The sequence below is a fragment of the Nannobrachium achirus genome (assembly GCF_963921795.1).
Source record: "Nannobrachium achirus genome assembly, chromosome: 9".
Taxonomy (NCBI): Eukaryota; Metazoa; Chordata; class Actinopteri; order Myctophiformes; family Myctophidae; genus Nannobrachium; species Nannobrachium achirus.
This window is the reverse complement of record NC_137818.1, coordinates 41,375,228-41,389,522: the sequence shown is the minus strand read 5'-3', so window position 1 is coordinate 41,389,522 and position 14,295 is coordinate 41,375,228. Positions and strand designations below refer to the sequence as shown.

The following is a 14,295-nucleotide window of genomic DNA, read 5'->3' as shown; positions in this document are numbered from 1 at the left end:
GCAATATAGTATCATCCCCTCCTTGTTTTAACCATAGGTTTTAACATGTGTGGGGATGATGTCTAGCTCCAGCTAGGCTACTATAGTCCCAGGTAGACCTCCAGGTGGGTGACAAGTGTTCATCATTATACTATTTGAGTCCCGGGAAAACGTCTAATTTCTCTTTTGGCGATAAAGTTTGGGAACCACTGATCTATATCTTTACATTTGTTTCAATTTAATATTATGAAATGACAAGGAAGTCTGGTTAATAATAGAATATTGCTTTGTGTTGGGCATAGGTTTAACATATAGTTATATAGTTAACATGTCCCCTCCCCACCATAAGTGACTAGAGCTGTGCTTTCAGTAGGGCCACATGATGAGTTGATCTGCTAAATATATTCAATTACAAAGATGAGAGCTTTCCCAACAGGACAAGTCAACTCCAAATCAATCTAATAAGCAACAATCACAAACTTAATCGGTTTGAGGAGGTTGCTCAATATGGTAGCAGGACGCATGGACACATGAATTAAACATAGTAAACTACACAAATAATTCAATTTAGTAGGCAACTACAAGTAGGTATAATGTATGCTTTAAAAAAATAGGGATGTGCATTCTCACAACCAAACATTGTCATCAGTGTAGTAGCTAAGTCCACTACATTCGAGATACAGTAGCCTACTAGTAGTAGGCTACTATCTCGAATGTAGTGGACTTGACAAATTTAAATTTCATGACAATAGAATATTAATGCAATATTGTTCTCATCTTCCACTTTATTCATCTTCAAGCTGCAAACAGCTGCCACATATTAAATAATTACATCTCGCTCAAAGATTTAAAAACATTCGAAAACAAATGTCCTTTTAATTTAAACAGTTAAAACCGTTAATGATAATTCACAATTTCATTTTTAAAACAGTTGTGTACAATGTGTTCTTGATCATGAATGGTCCCCTGTGGTCAAGTAAACAAGGCACATTGAGGCTTGGTCATATCAAATAAAGAGATAAGCATTATTTTAAATTGTTGGTAGCCATTCATTTTTCATCAAGTCAGGTGGGAAAAAGTCCTCAAGACAGGATGCCCAGAGGGTCCATACTGAATAATACATTTGTTATTTTAAAGATATCACACCGTTAAGTAGTTCTCTAGGTCCATCCATTCAAGTTATATACTGTAGTTTCAAATTACAAGGTTTATTAACTTTCAGCTTAAGCAGATGCACCGGCGGTGGAATACTATAGTTACTTCACAAGATTCTAATGGATTTAATGAAGTCCATATCAGGGAAATAGTATCATTTTTGGAGTTAAAAGTGAATCCCAAATGCATCATAGCTGTCCTGAATACTTCAAGGATGTGATTTTCTTGGAAATCGGGCCACACTTTTTGTATGAAGAGCTCCTCATCTGTGGAGGTGGTTTAACACTGCTATTACAGGTTTGGATTATTATTTGTCTTGGGCAGACACTTGCCACTTTCAATCATGCATGGCAACTCAACTCTGAACCTATCTAGACTTTATCCAGAGGAACTGTATGTGAGAAAGCAAACGTCTGGATCAGTTGGACTGGACATGCAACAGACGCTGCCAACTCTCCAGAGTCTAGTACAACGTCGGTTTAATGTCTTATTCAGCCCACAGAGCAGGTCATTGTCCACAGAATTCACAGCGAGCAAGTGGGCGTATTTATACACAAAGACGCCTTGACATAACAAAAATGTCTAACTGGAGAGACGACAATTTCGTGATATTCTGCCTGTGAAGGCAAACTCCTATAAATCTGTCAAATTCAACAAAAGCCAAGATATTCGGTTATTGTTTATGACCAAATTACAAACTGGCTATGTGATTGCGGTGTAATCTCAGCCCAGGCACCACCCCTCACATATATACTGTAAGAGAATTTTCAGTAGGTAAGAGCATATCTGCTGCGGACAACCTCCCGTTTTGTGCTATGTATGAGATGACAACTCTGTACAATGTCTGGATCTGATTTTCCAGACATTGGCTAGATATGAGAAAATGGCTTTAGAATGTGGGAAAAGGCCTCTACCTGCATCTTGGTTTTCAGCTTGCAAGTAGCATGTGGCCCCAAAGAATGCAAACAATTCATTTAGTCGGAAAGTCCCTATTGCTGCCATGACGCTCTTATAATACAGTAGATGATAATTAGTTGACACATTTTTAGCTACATTATTGAATTTCCCCTAAGGCAATAGCTCATAAATTAACTTGGTCATCTCAAGTTCAAACAGTCTACAACATAGTTCATAAACAAGACGTGGCCTCACAGAATGTCCAGAGCAAAGGAGTTGGTGCTGCTGTGTTCAACAAAACAAGAAAAGAATCTGACCTGACTGTTAATACTGCATCAATGCAACACTACAAACGATAAAGGCTGCATCTCAGGTTCTTAAATTAAATCCTCATTTCCTATACATGCATCCTTTCCTTGTATGTTAGTCCCTCCCACTGAGGAAACATAGAAGAGGAGAGAGGAAACGATGAACATTTGGGACGTCAATTCCTCTGAAGTGCAACGTCCATTTCTGATGACAACATCACAGGTGATAGGCCCTCTCCCTTGTAAGGGCTATTGTCAGCTGGAGGGGCGTCATGCTGCTCAGCTTGCAAACATTCCCTGGTAGGAAGCATCAAGGTTTCCTACAGTACCTCCTCATTGATGCCTCCTGATCCTATTTCCTATGTCCTACGAGCAGGCATAAGAGACTTGACACCACAGATATAAAAAGCTAGATGCCTCATTCGCCTCTGCAGTTCATTGGAGCCACGTGCAACACTTGTAGTCCGGACTTCCTGGAAAAACCAAGGGATCGCTGCCAGTCTAGCCTCGGAAACCCAGGCTTCTTTTGGCGATCGGAAGAAAAAGAAGTCTGGGCGATCGCGTTATGATCACTGTTGGAGGAAGTGTAGAATTTCCCTAACCAATCAGAGTGCAGAGAACGTCGCACCGAATGTGTTGACGTCATGACGCAGCAGCGTTCTCTGCGCTGAGCAGAGGAGCAGAGGGGGGTGGGGGGAGGAGAACACATGCTATTGGCCAGAGACTCGCGGAGAGATTCGCCGCGCCCGCCCATCTGCCTACACAAACTGGTCCGCGTTAGCTCAGAGTGCTGCCAGTCAAGTGACTACTGGCCAATCACAACGCGTCTTTTTTGTGACTTATCAATCCATCCATTCACAATCTTTAAAAAAAAAAGAAAAAAAAATCCATCCATTTCCTGATGTTGGCCGACCGAATTCTACTAGTGCTAGGATGTAGGAGATAGGACAGATCAGAGTAAGGACCTGAGACGCAGCCAAAGTGTGGCTGAAAACAGACAAGCCCTTTGCTAGTTCCGATGTCAATGTAAAGTGATTTCCTGTTCCTCGTCTTCGTCATCATCCTCACCTGCGGCCGTGTCCTCGCCCTCATCTCCGTTCTGCCGCAGCAGTGGCAGCTCCAGCTCTGGGCTCTTACTGCTTAACTGTCTTAACGTGGGGCCCTTGTCTGAAAACCAGGAAAACCATCACAAAAGATTGGAGATTACTGGAATACACTACTAAGAAGGACCATGGTCTGGGCAGGTTCAGACTGATTCACAGTATACATGTTATGGCCAACCATTTTTCCAAAGCATACTGTGGCTTGGTTGATTTTTGTTTTAGGAATCTATAAAAATCTATTCCATAGACTTGACATTTGCAAAATAATAGCAATCTTACTTTTGTTATAGTAAGTCTTGAGGCCAATATGCACAGAGATGCCAGACAGGCACACAGCAAAACCCATCCAGTTGATAGCAGTCATCTTGTCTCCCATAAAGCCAGCTGCCAACAGCAGAATACAGACCTCCTGTAGTGATAACGAAATGTAGAATTAGGGCAGGTCAATATACAAAATAAAAGGACCATATCACACTGCTGCTGATTTACCTTTCAGTTATCTGTTGATGGTTGTCATATACAAACAGTTATTATGCTAACCCATATTGACAGCAAAAGTACCCCTGTCTGTCTAGTCTACAGTATTTCAAGTGTTCTCCATGTTTGTACAATTTCTATGACTCATTTCAAGGGCAAACACCAGCTTTGCATGCCCTTACAGTCTCATGATCGCCATTTCATCAACCTGATTCTTATCAAGCACATTACCTTGAAGATCCCCGCTATGGAGAGAGTGAGGCTGGAAGTTCGGGACACGAGCAGGAACTCTGAGAAGCCGAGTCCGAAGGCCAGCCCGCCACCGACACTCAGAGTGAGCAGTGAGTACAGCAGAGGGGAGAGGTGTGTCACACGGAACAGCCTCTCTGAGGTGCTCAGGCTGAGACCTGCGGGAAGACACACAGGACAGAAATTAACGATGAAGAAACATACTCTCACAATCCCTATTGGTTCACATGCGTTAACAGCACATTAAGCGAATGAATCCTGACATCTCAGGTACCTCGACGCTATGTTTATAGATCAAGGGTTAACCAGCAGGCTCTAGCCTGGAAACCAGACGACATTTAACATTATTGTGTGTGTGTGTGTGTGTGTGTGTGTGTGTGTATTGAATAGATTACATGATGCAATTTGTGGTGGAATTCAGATCAATCAATAATCATGAGAAAATTAGGAGACAAGACAATTTATATTAGGTGATGGGTGGTCAAGTTTATATAACATGATATCATGGACAGAAGTACAATTGACACTCGAGTCTGGGCAGTGGTAAAAGAGTTCTGCAAAGAAGAATGGTCAAACACTAGAGTTATACTGTGGCTTCAAGGCCTCTGGAACGAGCTGTACCATAACAAGATAGGCTTTACCGAAACAATAGTTACTGAGGCCCACTGAATGCCTCTCTACTCCTAACTATCAGGTATTAGTATCATCATAAATACCTAGATATTAATATAATCAATGAACACATGATCTACTCTATAACGTCACACATAATCAATCGTGATAAACTCTAATCTACTGCAAATTCCAATGACCACATACAGTAAAAGACCATACTGTATCTCACAAGAGGCTACGGGCAAAGATTGACAAAATGCTGCCAAAGTGTGCCTCACCTTCGTTAAAAAAGAAGAGTGGAAAGAGGCCCAAGAACATGAGAGGCTGTAGATGGTACATGGTGTCGATTGGGTTCTGGAGGCCTGGAGGGAATGGGTGTCAAAATAGGATGGGTGAGAGAGAATGTGAAAATTTAAGACATTCAGTTATTTTCGTCCAAAATATATTCTAGGGATATTTTATAATGAACTAAGCAATAACTCTTGACATGCAATGGTAGATTTCTTTTCACACTGGGCTAAACAATGCCTTATCCGTTATATACACGGACATCAAACTATGGCCTGAAAACCATAGTTTTATTATTACCCATTTCATGACATCATGACACAATTTCACCAAAAACATTATGGGTTATGGTGACTATAAAACAGAGAAGAACATCAATGCGGTAAAATGAGTAGTTAGAATTCAACTGTGTTATAAAAACTCAAGGGCACTTATCTTCTAATGTTCTGTGAATTTTAATCTTCTTTTTCCATGAGTTGATCCCGGAATTAAATTACTGTGCAGTTTAATTAAAATATGACAATCTGAACTAGTAAATGTGTTTGTTGCTGATGCTGATTACAGAGCACTGACTCGTCTCTACTGACCTAGTTCTGCTTTCTGCATGAGGATCTGAGTAAGGGTCCAACGGATTCCTCCTATAAAGGAGGCCAGCAGCACCATGATGAACCCCTCCAGGTTGAACTGGGTCGACTTGTAGGTGAACAGGAACAGGCCACTTGCGATCAACAAAACCACAACAATCAGGAATGGATTCTAGCGGGGTTAGGGGGGGGGAGTTGAGGACGAAAAGAGAAAATAAAGAAGAGGTGATGTTTTGAATAACATTATTATTGCAATTGCCACAGCACATCTCAAACATTTGCAAACTTCCAGAGATTTTCAGAGAGCAGGAAACAAAGTTGTAACTTGTAGTTGTAGTATTTTCTTTTCTTAGATATTTTTTAGGCTTTTAGGCCTTTATTTATACAGTAGTACAGTAGGTAAGGTAGACAGGAAACAAGGAGAGAGAGACGGGGAGTGACATGCAGCATAGGCCGCCGGGATCGGGACTCGAACCCGCAACACGCTGTCAGGCATGAGAGCCCATGTGGTATGCGCCTGGACCGTTAGGCCAGCGGACACCCCACCAGTTGATGAAACGTTATGGCTATAGTTATAACTTCAAAATAGTTTTGGAATAAAGACCATAAAGAGATGTGTCTGAATTTTGTATCAAGATTATCAACTGTTTAATTTTGACAGGTATGTTTCTCAATACGGAAAACCAAATTTGAACTACATCCCACTGAACACACAGGTATTTGTGGTCATGCAACCGTGGTGTAGGTAATTTAAAGTATATGTTCGCTTTTTAGCTTTGAGTGTATACATTTACGTAAAAAAATAAAAAAGAAAGTTGTGTAAATTTGATTACCTTACCGAACAAAACGTGAAAGCAAAGTATAATGAACTTTTATGTGCCACAGAGCTTATTTTCACCAATATACATTTTCTGTCAAGGGAACCAGTAAGACGCAAACTTCCTCCTTCTTCCTAAAGAAATACAACACACGTCACTATTGGGTTGTGAGGTGTGGTTATTTTCTGATTTCAAACATCGTTGGAATTCGTATTTTTGCCCATAATGACGTGTTCACAATCCACCACTTTGCAAATCCCGCCCCATTCTGCCCTGTTACTATGCTGGGACATATGACCCTGGGCAGATTGTTTTTATAGTGGCAGTGAATGGAATTTTTTTATGTTTTCATAGCCTCATTACAGCTATATAAAGTACCAAAGGAAAAACATCTAGGTGATATTAATAAAAAGGGAAGACAAAGGTACAGTAGTTACATTGCAAAACAGGGGGTTTACCCGAAAATAAATGTTTTAATTAGTTTAATCCCAGTGGGACAGAATCCTCTTTGCAGATTCTTTTATAGTGGTAGTGGATGCGATTTTTTTTTTCTTCATAGCCTCATTACAGCTATATAAAGTACCAAAAAAAACACATCTACGTGATATTAATAAAAAGGGAAGAAAAAGGTACAGTAATTACATAGCAAAACAGTAGTTTTCCCCCGAAAAATAAATGTTTTAATTAGTTTAATCCTCTGGATCAGAGATAGAAAGAGAAGCGCATTGCATCTTGGGTACTAGGAAGAGGACAGAGAGAATGTTTCTCCTCACATAATAGGCTGGCTTTTCGTAATTCTGCCCATTTAATTTATATGTACCCAATCGTGACTCTTAGACCATTGATAAGGTCCATATGAACTAGTTTGTTGAAGCTTATTCGTTATGATGAGCGAGATCGCTTGACGCTTGCCGTCGCTATCACCGTACCGGCCGATCTCCGTGTCGCGCACTGCGGACAGTTTTTGAAAGGCTGAAGCAACATTCTCCACTGCACAAACTCCACCCCCGATAGCAAAAAGTGAATGTTTTTTTCTGGTTGGCCAGTCAGGGAGTCTCAGGGACCAATCAGAAGGCTGACAAATGGTGAATTGGGACGCCAAGGTTAAAGTGGTTAAGTGTCTTTCTCGGGGACACTTAACGAGGCGACACAAAGCCTGGAAGAGCTGAGGATCGAACAGGGGACCTTTATGTGAGCGTTGCATTTCAATGTGTGTGTCACGCGGATTAAATCAAATATAATGTGATTCATTAGGGTGTTGGTCACTCACTGGCTCCTCCAGTTTGAAGACAAGGGAGAAGAAGAGGATGAAGAGCACAGCTGTAGACTTGGTCATGGTGTACCTTCAGTGACAAAAAGATCATGTACGTTACATTATGTCAATCAAAACGTCAATCCACTTCCACCCACAAACCTATGTACATTTCTTCAAGGTCTAACAAATGTCACTTAAAGATGCACAATCGCAGACAAAGACCTTATGATTACCAGTGGAAAAAGGGGGGGGGGGGGGGGGTGCATTGTTTATGTCATTTCCAGCTACAGATGGAATGGTGTGCCAGGTCAACAATTAGTTGGTGTGTTGCAGGCTTGCAGGCTAAACAAGATCTGGTGCATTGCAAAAAAAAAAAAAAATGTATGGCTTTTCTGCTACAAGCATTGTCACATCTAATTAGAGTAAAATCCTCGTTAGCAGCAAATCTCAAATGTGTATTTAAGGTGTCTAATAATTCAAGCACATGTACAAACTTACAAACTGATAGTGATGAAAAGAAGGCTCCAGTTGGAAAGTGCGATATCCAGTGCTGTCGCCAGGGCTGGATAAGAGGAACACATGATAAGTTGATCACACAGTATGACCACACACCCACTGTTTCAACACACTGATTATCAGAGGTAGTATTAACTGTATTTGAAGAACTAGCCTATGCTGTGACTGAGAAGTACAAATGAAGGGTTTTTATTTTACGTATTTTGTTAAATATGACCACATGAGCCACATGAACTCTAGCCCACCTGCGCACGTCATAATAGGCAAAACATTCTGCAAAAATAGGCAAACATTCTGCATAAATAGCTGAACTACAAGCTCTTGCTGCAGCGCATGGTGAGCTTGTACTTCGGCTATTTGGTATAGAGGAAAAAAGAAGGGGCCCAAGTATAGATCCCGGTCAACTTAAATACAGTATACATGTGGCTATTAATGGTGGATAACTGAATAGGCAGTCAACTGGACAATTGGACAGATACATTTACATTGCATTATTTGCTAATAATTTTGCACAACAGCCACATCTGAAATCTGATATAAAGTGGTCTGTCAGTGTATGGACTTTAGTCAAAGTCTTTACGTACTGAAGAGCACAGTTATGTCAGACAGTTAGTCAATGAACATGATAAGAGCTGACTATCTTGCTTCACCCATTTTACTACTCTGTCAATACTTTGTCCACGTCTCTAAATATGCAATTCAAGTACATGATACTGTGTCCAAGTCTCTAAATATGCAATTCAAGTACATGTGGAATCTTAACTACTTAAACTCTATATACTGCAGTTGACTGGGGTCCCAAGGGGTCTATACCCATGTGTTTTTCCCTCAACAACAAATTAACCTAAATAGCCGATAAACCAAATCACAACAGCAACACTATGCATTGTGAGCTTTTACATCGGCTATTTTCAGTAAATGTTTGCCAACTTTGGACAAATGTTCGCCTATTATGAGTGACGTGCCCAGAATAGGGACGCTATGGTTCACGTGGTTAAGTCGAGTTTCATGACTTTGTCACACGCTGTCCACCAAACCTCACCTGTGGGGGCCACCTTGTAAATGTAGACCTTCCAGCTGAGAATGACACGGGGTTTCCCAGTCCAGCACAGCATGCAGTGCCGTGTCAGGGTTGAGAGGCAGAAAATGATGGTAAGGTGAACCAAGGTCATGAAGAGAGGGTAGTGGAAACCCTGAAGAAGGCAAAAACAATATTCAAAGTGAATAGCCCTAGCTTACTCAGTAAAACAACGGGCTTCCTGGCCAGAAAAGAAATGCAGTTTCATCTCACCTTCATCAGCCATTTGTTATAGAAGGTGATGCCTATGGAAAAGACATAGTAGAAGAGAACCAGGCCGACGGTGCGCAGTGCCCGGCACAGGAACTGCACAGGACAAGCCATCCAGGACTGCCTGGTTCAGCTTTCCAGACAGCTAATGCACAAGGATGTATTCATTTCCACACCAGATTGACACTCCCATCTACCACTCATGGTGTTTGTTTACTCAGGAGCGTCTGTGGAAAAGAGAAGTGAAAACGAGAACGACAGTTAAAATCCTCATTTTTATTAGCCTATTATCCATTTGTAACTCATAGAGCAGTGAACTAAAGGAACCCAATGGTCCATTGGGTCAAAATGTGTTACATTTGTTTACTCCCAGGAGTAAAATCATATGGGAAAGAGGGATTATTTAATTCAAACAAGTTGATCAAACATGACATTTCTCTTCAATGGGCTAATTTAACTGGATCAATATCAATGAATTTGTGACTGATGTTAACTTAACGTTAGCTCACAGCCCTGAATAATCAAATCGACATGGGTTCTAGACCTAGACATTTATTTATTTCACAGGATCCTGTTCGTTTGGAGTTAAATCCGACAGATGAACTCACCATATGCCATTATGTTGAACTTTTCACAGGTCCGTTATTATCTCGGCTAACTTTTGCCCAACGTCGTCCTGTTGACATCAGCTTTGCAGTAAATCCACTTGTGTATGATGATATATAGATATGAGGTTAGTACTACACCTACATATGAATTATGAACATGAACAAACAATATATCCTTAAAGACACTGGGCCACGTTCACCTCCCCATTATGCTTCCCGACTACTACACACACTGACAGACCGACTGGCTGGCACGAAACAGCCAAAACCCTGGCTTCTTCTATTTACCGATCAAGTTCTCTGATCCGGTCTAAAGACCGCCTACTATATCCGGTAATTTGCACACACATACATACACGCTTACTGAAAGTTTCCGTATCCGCTGTAGACCGGATCTGCAATCTGCAAAGTGAAATGATCCCATACCATTTTAGACTTACGCTAACGTTAGTTGAGTGATCTCGCGAGACTTGGAAATGATATTGTTGCGTTTGATTGGCGTGATTCAAAATAACGACGTGGTTCGGCCAGTGGAGACGCCCCTCTCGTTCCGCTTGCCTTTGATTGGCCCGTGGCGGCACCCGGGTGGGGACGCTGTCATCTCTGTCAGGCACGTAGCGCGTTATAAGTTATCTTGAGTATGACAGTAGTTCGGGTTTTAATGTTAAAGTAAAGGTGAATTCGAATAAGCTATAAGGAAATGCTGAGTATGAACGTTAATTCACATTGTATGGTTTCCTTAATTGTTTCCTACAGCCCATGTTTTACAACTGTATTACATGTTTGGCTGTTGTAAATAAACAGTTATGTCTTCTAAGTTATGTCTGCATTTTCTAGTAGTGAACAAAACAAGACAGTATATTTTTATTTTTTCAAAGTGTGTTGTGAGCCGTTTTCACTAATTCTAATTTCTCTTTACGTACCACGCAAACCCATTAAAAAACACCCAGCACAGAAGATAAATAAAATGAGAGGCCTTTCAAAGTGTCAAGTTTATTTTGAGCACAGCACAAAAGTGTCTTGTGCAGGCTTTAACAGTTATATGCGTGTGTGTTGTTAAGAGGGGCGTCTCTATAGAGTATAGGGGCGTCTCCACTGGCCGAACCACGTCGTTATTTTGAATCACGCAAAACGAAACAGAAGTGGTTGATTTCTTTCGCCAGCTCTCGCTCAAAGGAGAGGGGCAGTTGATTAGTTAAGTTACCTCACCCGAGACAAGACCCTTTAGCTTGGTAGGTAAGGAAGGTAAAGAATTTGTTTGTTTTCTCTATTACGACGTGCCTCTGTCTGTCTGTCTGTCTGTCTGTCTGTCTGTCTGTTAGCTCTGGTCCATCGCGACGCTCTGACAGACCCGTCGGGAAATGGCTAGACTCGAGATTGTCGGCCCCTCCGAGCGCTCAACATAAGTCAAAATAAACAAAACTATTTCACTACTCACCAAACCAAAGGTAGTTTTGCGTTGTTGAAACTCTATTCTCCGCGGTGGTGAACCCCTCAGCACCCCACCTACTCTGTAAAATACATTATTTTTGTCATGAAATAAAACGCACCCACCTCGAGCCACCTAGCGGCCACCGCAGATACAATGGTTCACAACCCGGAAATAAGCGGCGGTCGAGTTGGATGCACTTTATTTCATGCCAGAATAGTGTATTTTGCAGAGTGGGTGGGGTGCTGACTGCTGAGGGGTTCACCACCGCGGAGAATAGACTTTCAACAGCGCAAAACTACCCTTGGTTTGGTGAGTAGTGAAATAGTTTTGTTTATTTTGACTGATGTTGAGCGCTCGGAGGGGCCGACAATCTCGAGTTTAGCCATTTCCCGACGGGTCTGTCAGAGCGTCTCCGGGAGGAGACGCGATGGACCAGAGCTATGTCTGTGTAGGCCTACATGTGTTTGTCCTGGCGAAAAAAAGAAAAACTTCTGGGGACTCCGATTAACCTGAAACCAACTTCACCAGTGCCAATTAACTCTTCTGCACGCAGCAAGGCATACGCATCCCTCCACATAATTATTATGTTTTATATTTTATAAATGTAACTTAAATGATTTGATAATGAAAGTCAAAGGGGTTGGATGGATCTATCTATGACCTCCCGAAGCTAACAGAAACCCAGTTCTGGTCCTCCAGAGCATTAGCAACAATGAGGTCTTCCCAACGCTCTGGAGGGACCAGAGCTAACTGAAACCGTGCCCAAATTTGGAGTCATATACGTCATACAAACCTCATAGATGACTGACGTCACATTTTTAATCATGTGTATATATAAATGTTCCATGTGGTTACTTGTCAGCAGAATGGCTGAGGAGGAAGATGAGCCTGGTTATGACGAGGAGCTGGATGATAGCACCAGCGGGGTTGATGCGGGCCATGGCAAGAGGAAGAGGCTTTTCTCCAAGGAGCTCCGCTGTATGATGTATGGATTTGGGGACGACCAAAACCCCTACACAGAATCTGTAGACATTCTAGAGGACCTTGTGATTGAGTTTGTCACGGAGATGACCCACAAAGCTATGTCCATCGGCCGCCAGGGCCGCGTCCAGGTGGAGGACATAGTCTTCCTCATCCGTAAAGACCCTAGGAAGTTTGCCAGAGTGAAAGACCTCCTGACCATGAACGAGGAGCTGAAGAGAGCAAGGAAGGCCTTTGATGAAGCCAACTATGGCTCTTGATCCAAACGTATAGTTTTTTATTATTTTATACTGTATATGGCTGCGTGATACTCTATATGTATTCACAGATATGGGCTTAATATTGATGTTTTTGGGGAAGGTAGGGCGTAAATGTATGTTAAGTATGTGGCACCCCACAGACACAAACTCGGACAGACAGAAAGGCATAGACAAACAAACGTGTCATTTTCAATCAGGCATGTTGGTTTTCACGCTCCAGTGTAGCTGTAGTGTGCATGCGCTGTAAGGCCTTGTCCACAGCCCTGCGGCCCTGATGGCCCTTGGTGTCGTTGACCTTCTGGAAGCGCTTCCACTGACTTGTGCCAATATCCGCAGGATCCAGGCATAAATATAAAATGTTAGATACCTCATCCACCGCTGCAGTTCATTGGCGCAGTTCATTGGTAAAACAGGGCTGGCAGAAGTGCAGAACTGTGGATTCGTGGAAGGCACTCTGCCCCCTGCAGTGGGAAAGAGGGAGTCCCGCATCTGATTGGAAGCGTCCTTCAGATTTCCTGAAGCTTGCCAGTCCTCTTTTACCAATGCCCCAGAGCCGGAGAGGCTTCTGTCTACCTTTCTATGTCTATGGATCCAGGGCAGGCACAAGCCTGTGATGTGTCACGGTGATGTCACCTGTGATAATCACAGTGATGTGTCAGGGGAACCACAATGTCAGGTGTTATAGATGGACAGACAGAGATACGGTCAAGTTGCGACGGTTCACATACTAAACTGCGACCTACGGTTGCAATGAATGCCCTGGTGATTTTGCTATTCATGTGTTTTCAATGTGGAGAAATTCAGTTCATTTTTGTAGCCTGTTTAATAAAGAAACAATACAGTACACCTGGTCAAAATGTTGCATTATGATTAGCGGGACTATATCACAATATTCCAGAGTTACCTAGTCACACTGTGCTTCTGTAACTTGTAATATTTTTGAGCGATGCTAAATTCTCCTACATTTGGCTTTGTCTGTATGTATGGCGAGGAGCCTTTGTGTAACGTTCGCGCCCCCAGTCACTGCTTCACTAGTCTCGCGTGGCCAGACTGTTGCCTCCGCGATTTGGTCAAATGCTCCCAGCATACAGTCTGGCAGACGGAAATAGAAACGGTGAGTGCGAGATGAAGCGGAAGTGAAGCCCCCACGTCACTTCCGTTTCAGTCTCACATCACACATATTTATCATTATATAAATAAAAATCATACAAGCATGTATAGCTTGCTGCTTAGCAGAAATTACATTTTAAAATATATTTTTTTGAACGTTAATGCCCGTTTTCGATACTCGCCGTTCGGGAGCTGCTGTTCCAGACTATATAGCATTCAGAGATTGTGGAATAGTTGTCTGGCTACGCGAGACTACTGCTTCACCAAACAGGCTTGCGATGTAGAAGAGAGGTGAGAAGTTATTATGAACTACACCTAGCAGCCCTTATCTAATGTAATCTTGCAAATGCTTATACAATTAACACACACCTA

The 14,295-nt window shown here is 42.1% G+C and overlaps 2 protein-coding genes across 7 annotated transcripts; one reads left to right on the top strand and one right to left on the bottom strand.

Annotated features, from left to right (window-relative positions):
• Nucleotides 1–811: 811 nt before the first annotated feature.
• LOC308291570 (solute carrier family 35 member C2-like) lies at nt 812–10,347 on the bottom strand. The gene is made up of 10 exons (XM_080733602.1): nt 10,141–10,347; nt 9,536–9,759; nt 9,287–9,437; nt 8,227–8,290; nt 7,744–7,816; nt 5,659–5,827; nt 5,062–5,145; nt 4,151–4,326; nt 3,722–3,851; nt 812–3,506 (listed from the first exon to the last, which is right to left on the bottom strand). The coding sequence occupies exons 2-10, from the start codon at nt 9,644–9,646 to the stop codon at nt 3,361–3,363; spliced, it is 1,104 nt and encodes a 367-aa protein (XP_080589728.1). The 5' UTR covers nt 9,647–9,759; nt 10,141–10,347; the 3' UTR covers nt 812–3,360.
• A 909-nt stretch (nt 10,348–11,256) lies between these two features.
• LOC308291603 (transcription initiation factor TFIID subunit 13) lies at nt 11,257–13,587 on the top strand. Of its 6 annotated transcripts, none has more exons than XM_080733657.1 (2): nt 11,257–11,385; nt 12,438–13,587. In XM_080733657.1, the coding sequence occupies exon 2, from the start codon at nt 12,439–12,441 to the stop codon at nt 12,811–12,813; it is 375 nt and encodes a 124-aa protein (XP_080589783.1). In that variant the 5' UTR covers nt 11,257–11,385; nt 12,438; the 3' UTR covers nt 12,814–13,587. The 6 variants fall into 6 exon arrangements, with proteins under 6 accessions (XP_080589783.1, XP_080589787.1, XP_080589785.1 ...); XM_080733661.1 differs by having other exon boundaries at nt 11,274–11,376; XM_080733659.1 differs by having other exon boundaries at nt 11,292–11,372.
• Nucleotides 13,588–14,295: the final 708 nt, after the last annotated feature.

Bases quoted from the DNA above. Each gene is read 5' to 3' on its own strand.
- LOC308291570 (XM_080733602.1), bottom strand. From the start codon at position 9,646: ATGGCTTGTCCTGTGCAGTTCCTGTGCCGGGCACTGCGCACCGTCGGC. The intron at 7,817-8,226 runs GTAAGTTTGTAC...TTGTCACTGAAG, and splicing joins CTTTTCATCACTATCAGTTT to GTACACCATGACCAAGTCTA. The intron at 3,852-4,150 runs GTAATGTGCTTG...TTATCACTACAG, and splicing joins CCATAGCGGGGATCTTCAAG to GAGGTCTGTATTCTGCTGTT.
- LOC308291603 (XM_080733657.1), top strand. From the start codon at position 12,439: ATGGCTGAGGAGGAAGATGAGCCTGGTTATGACGAGGAGCTGGATGAT.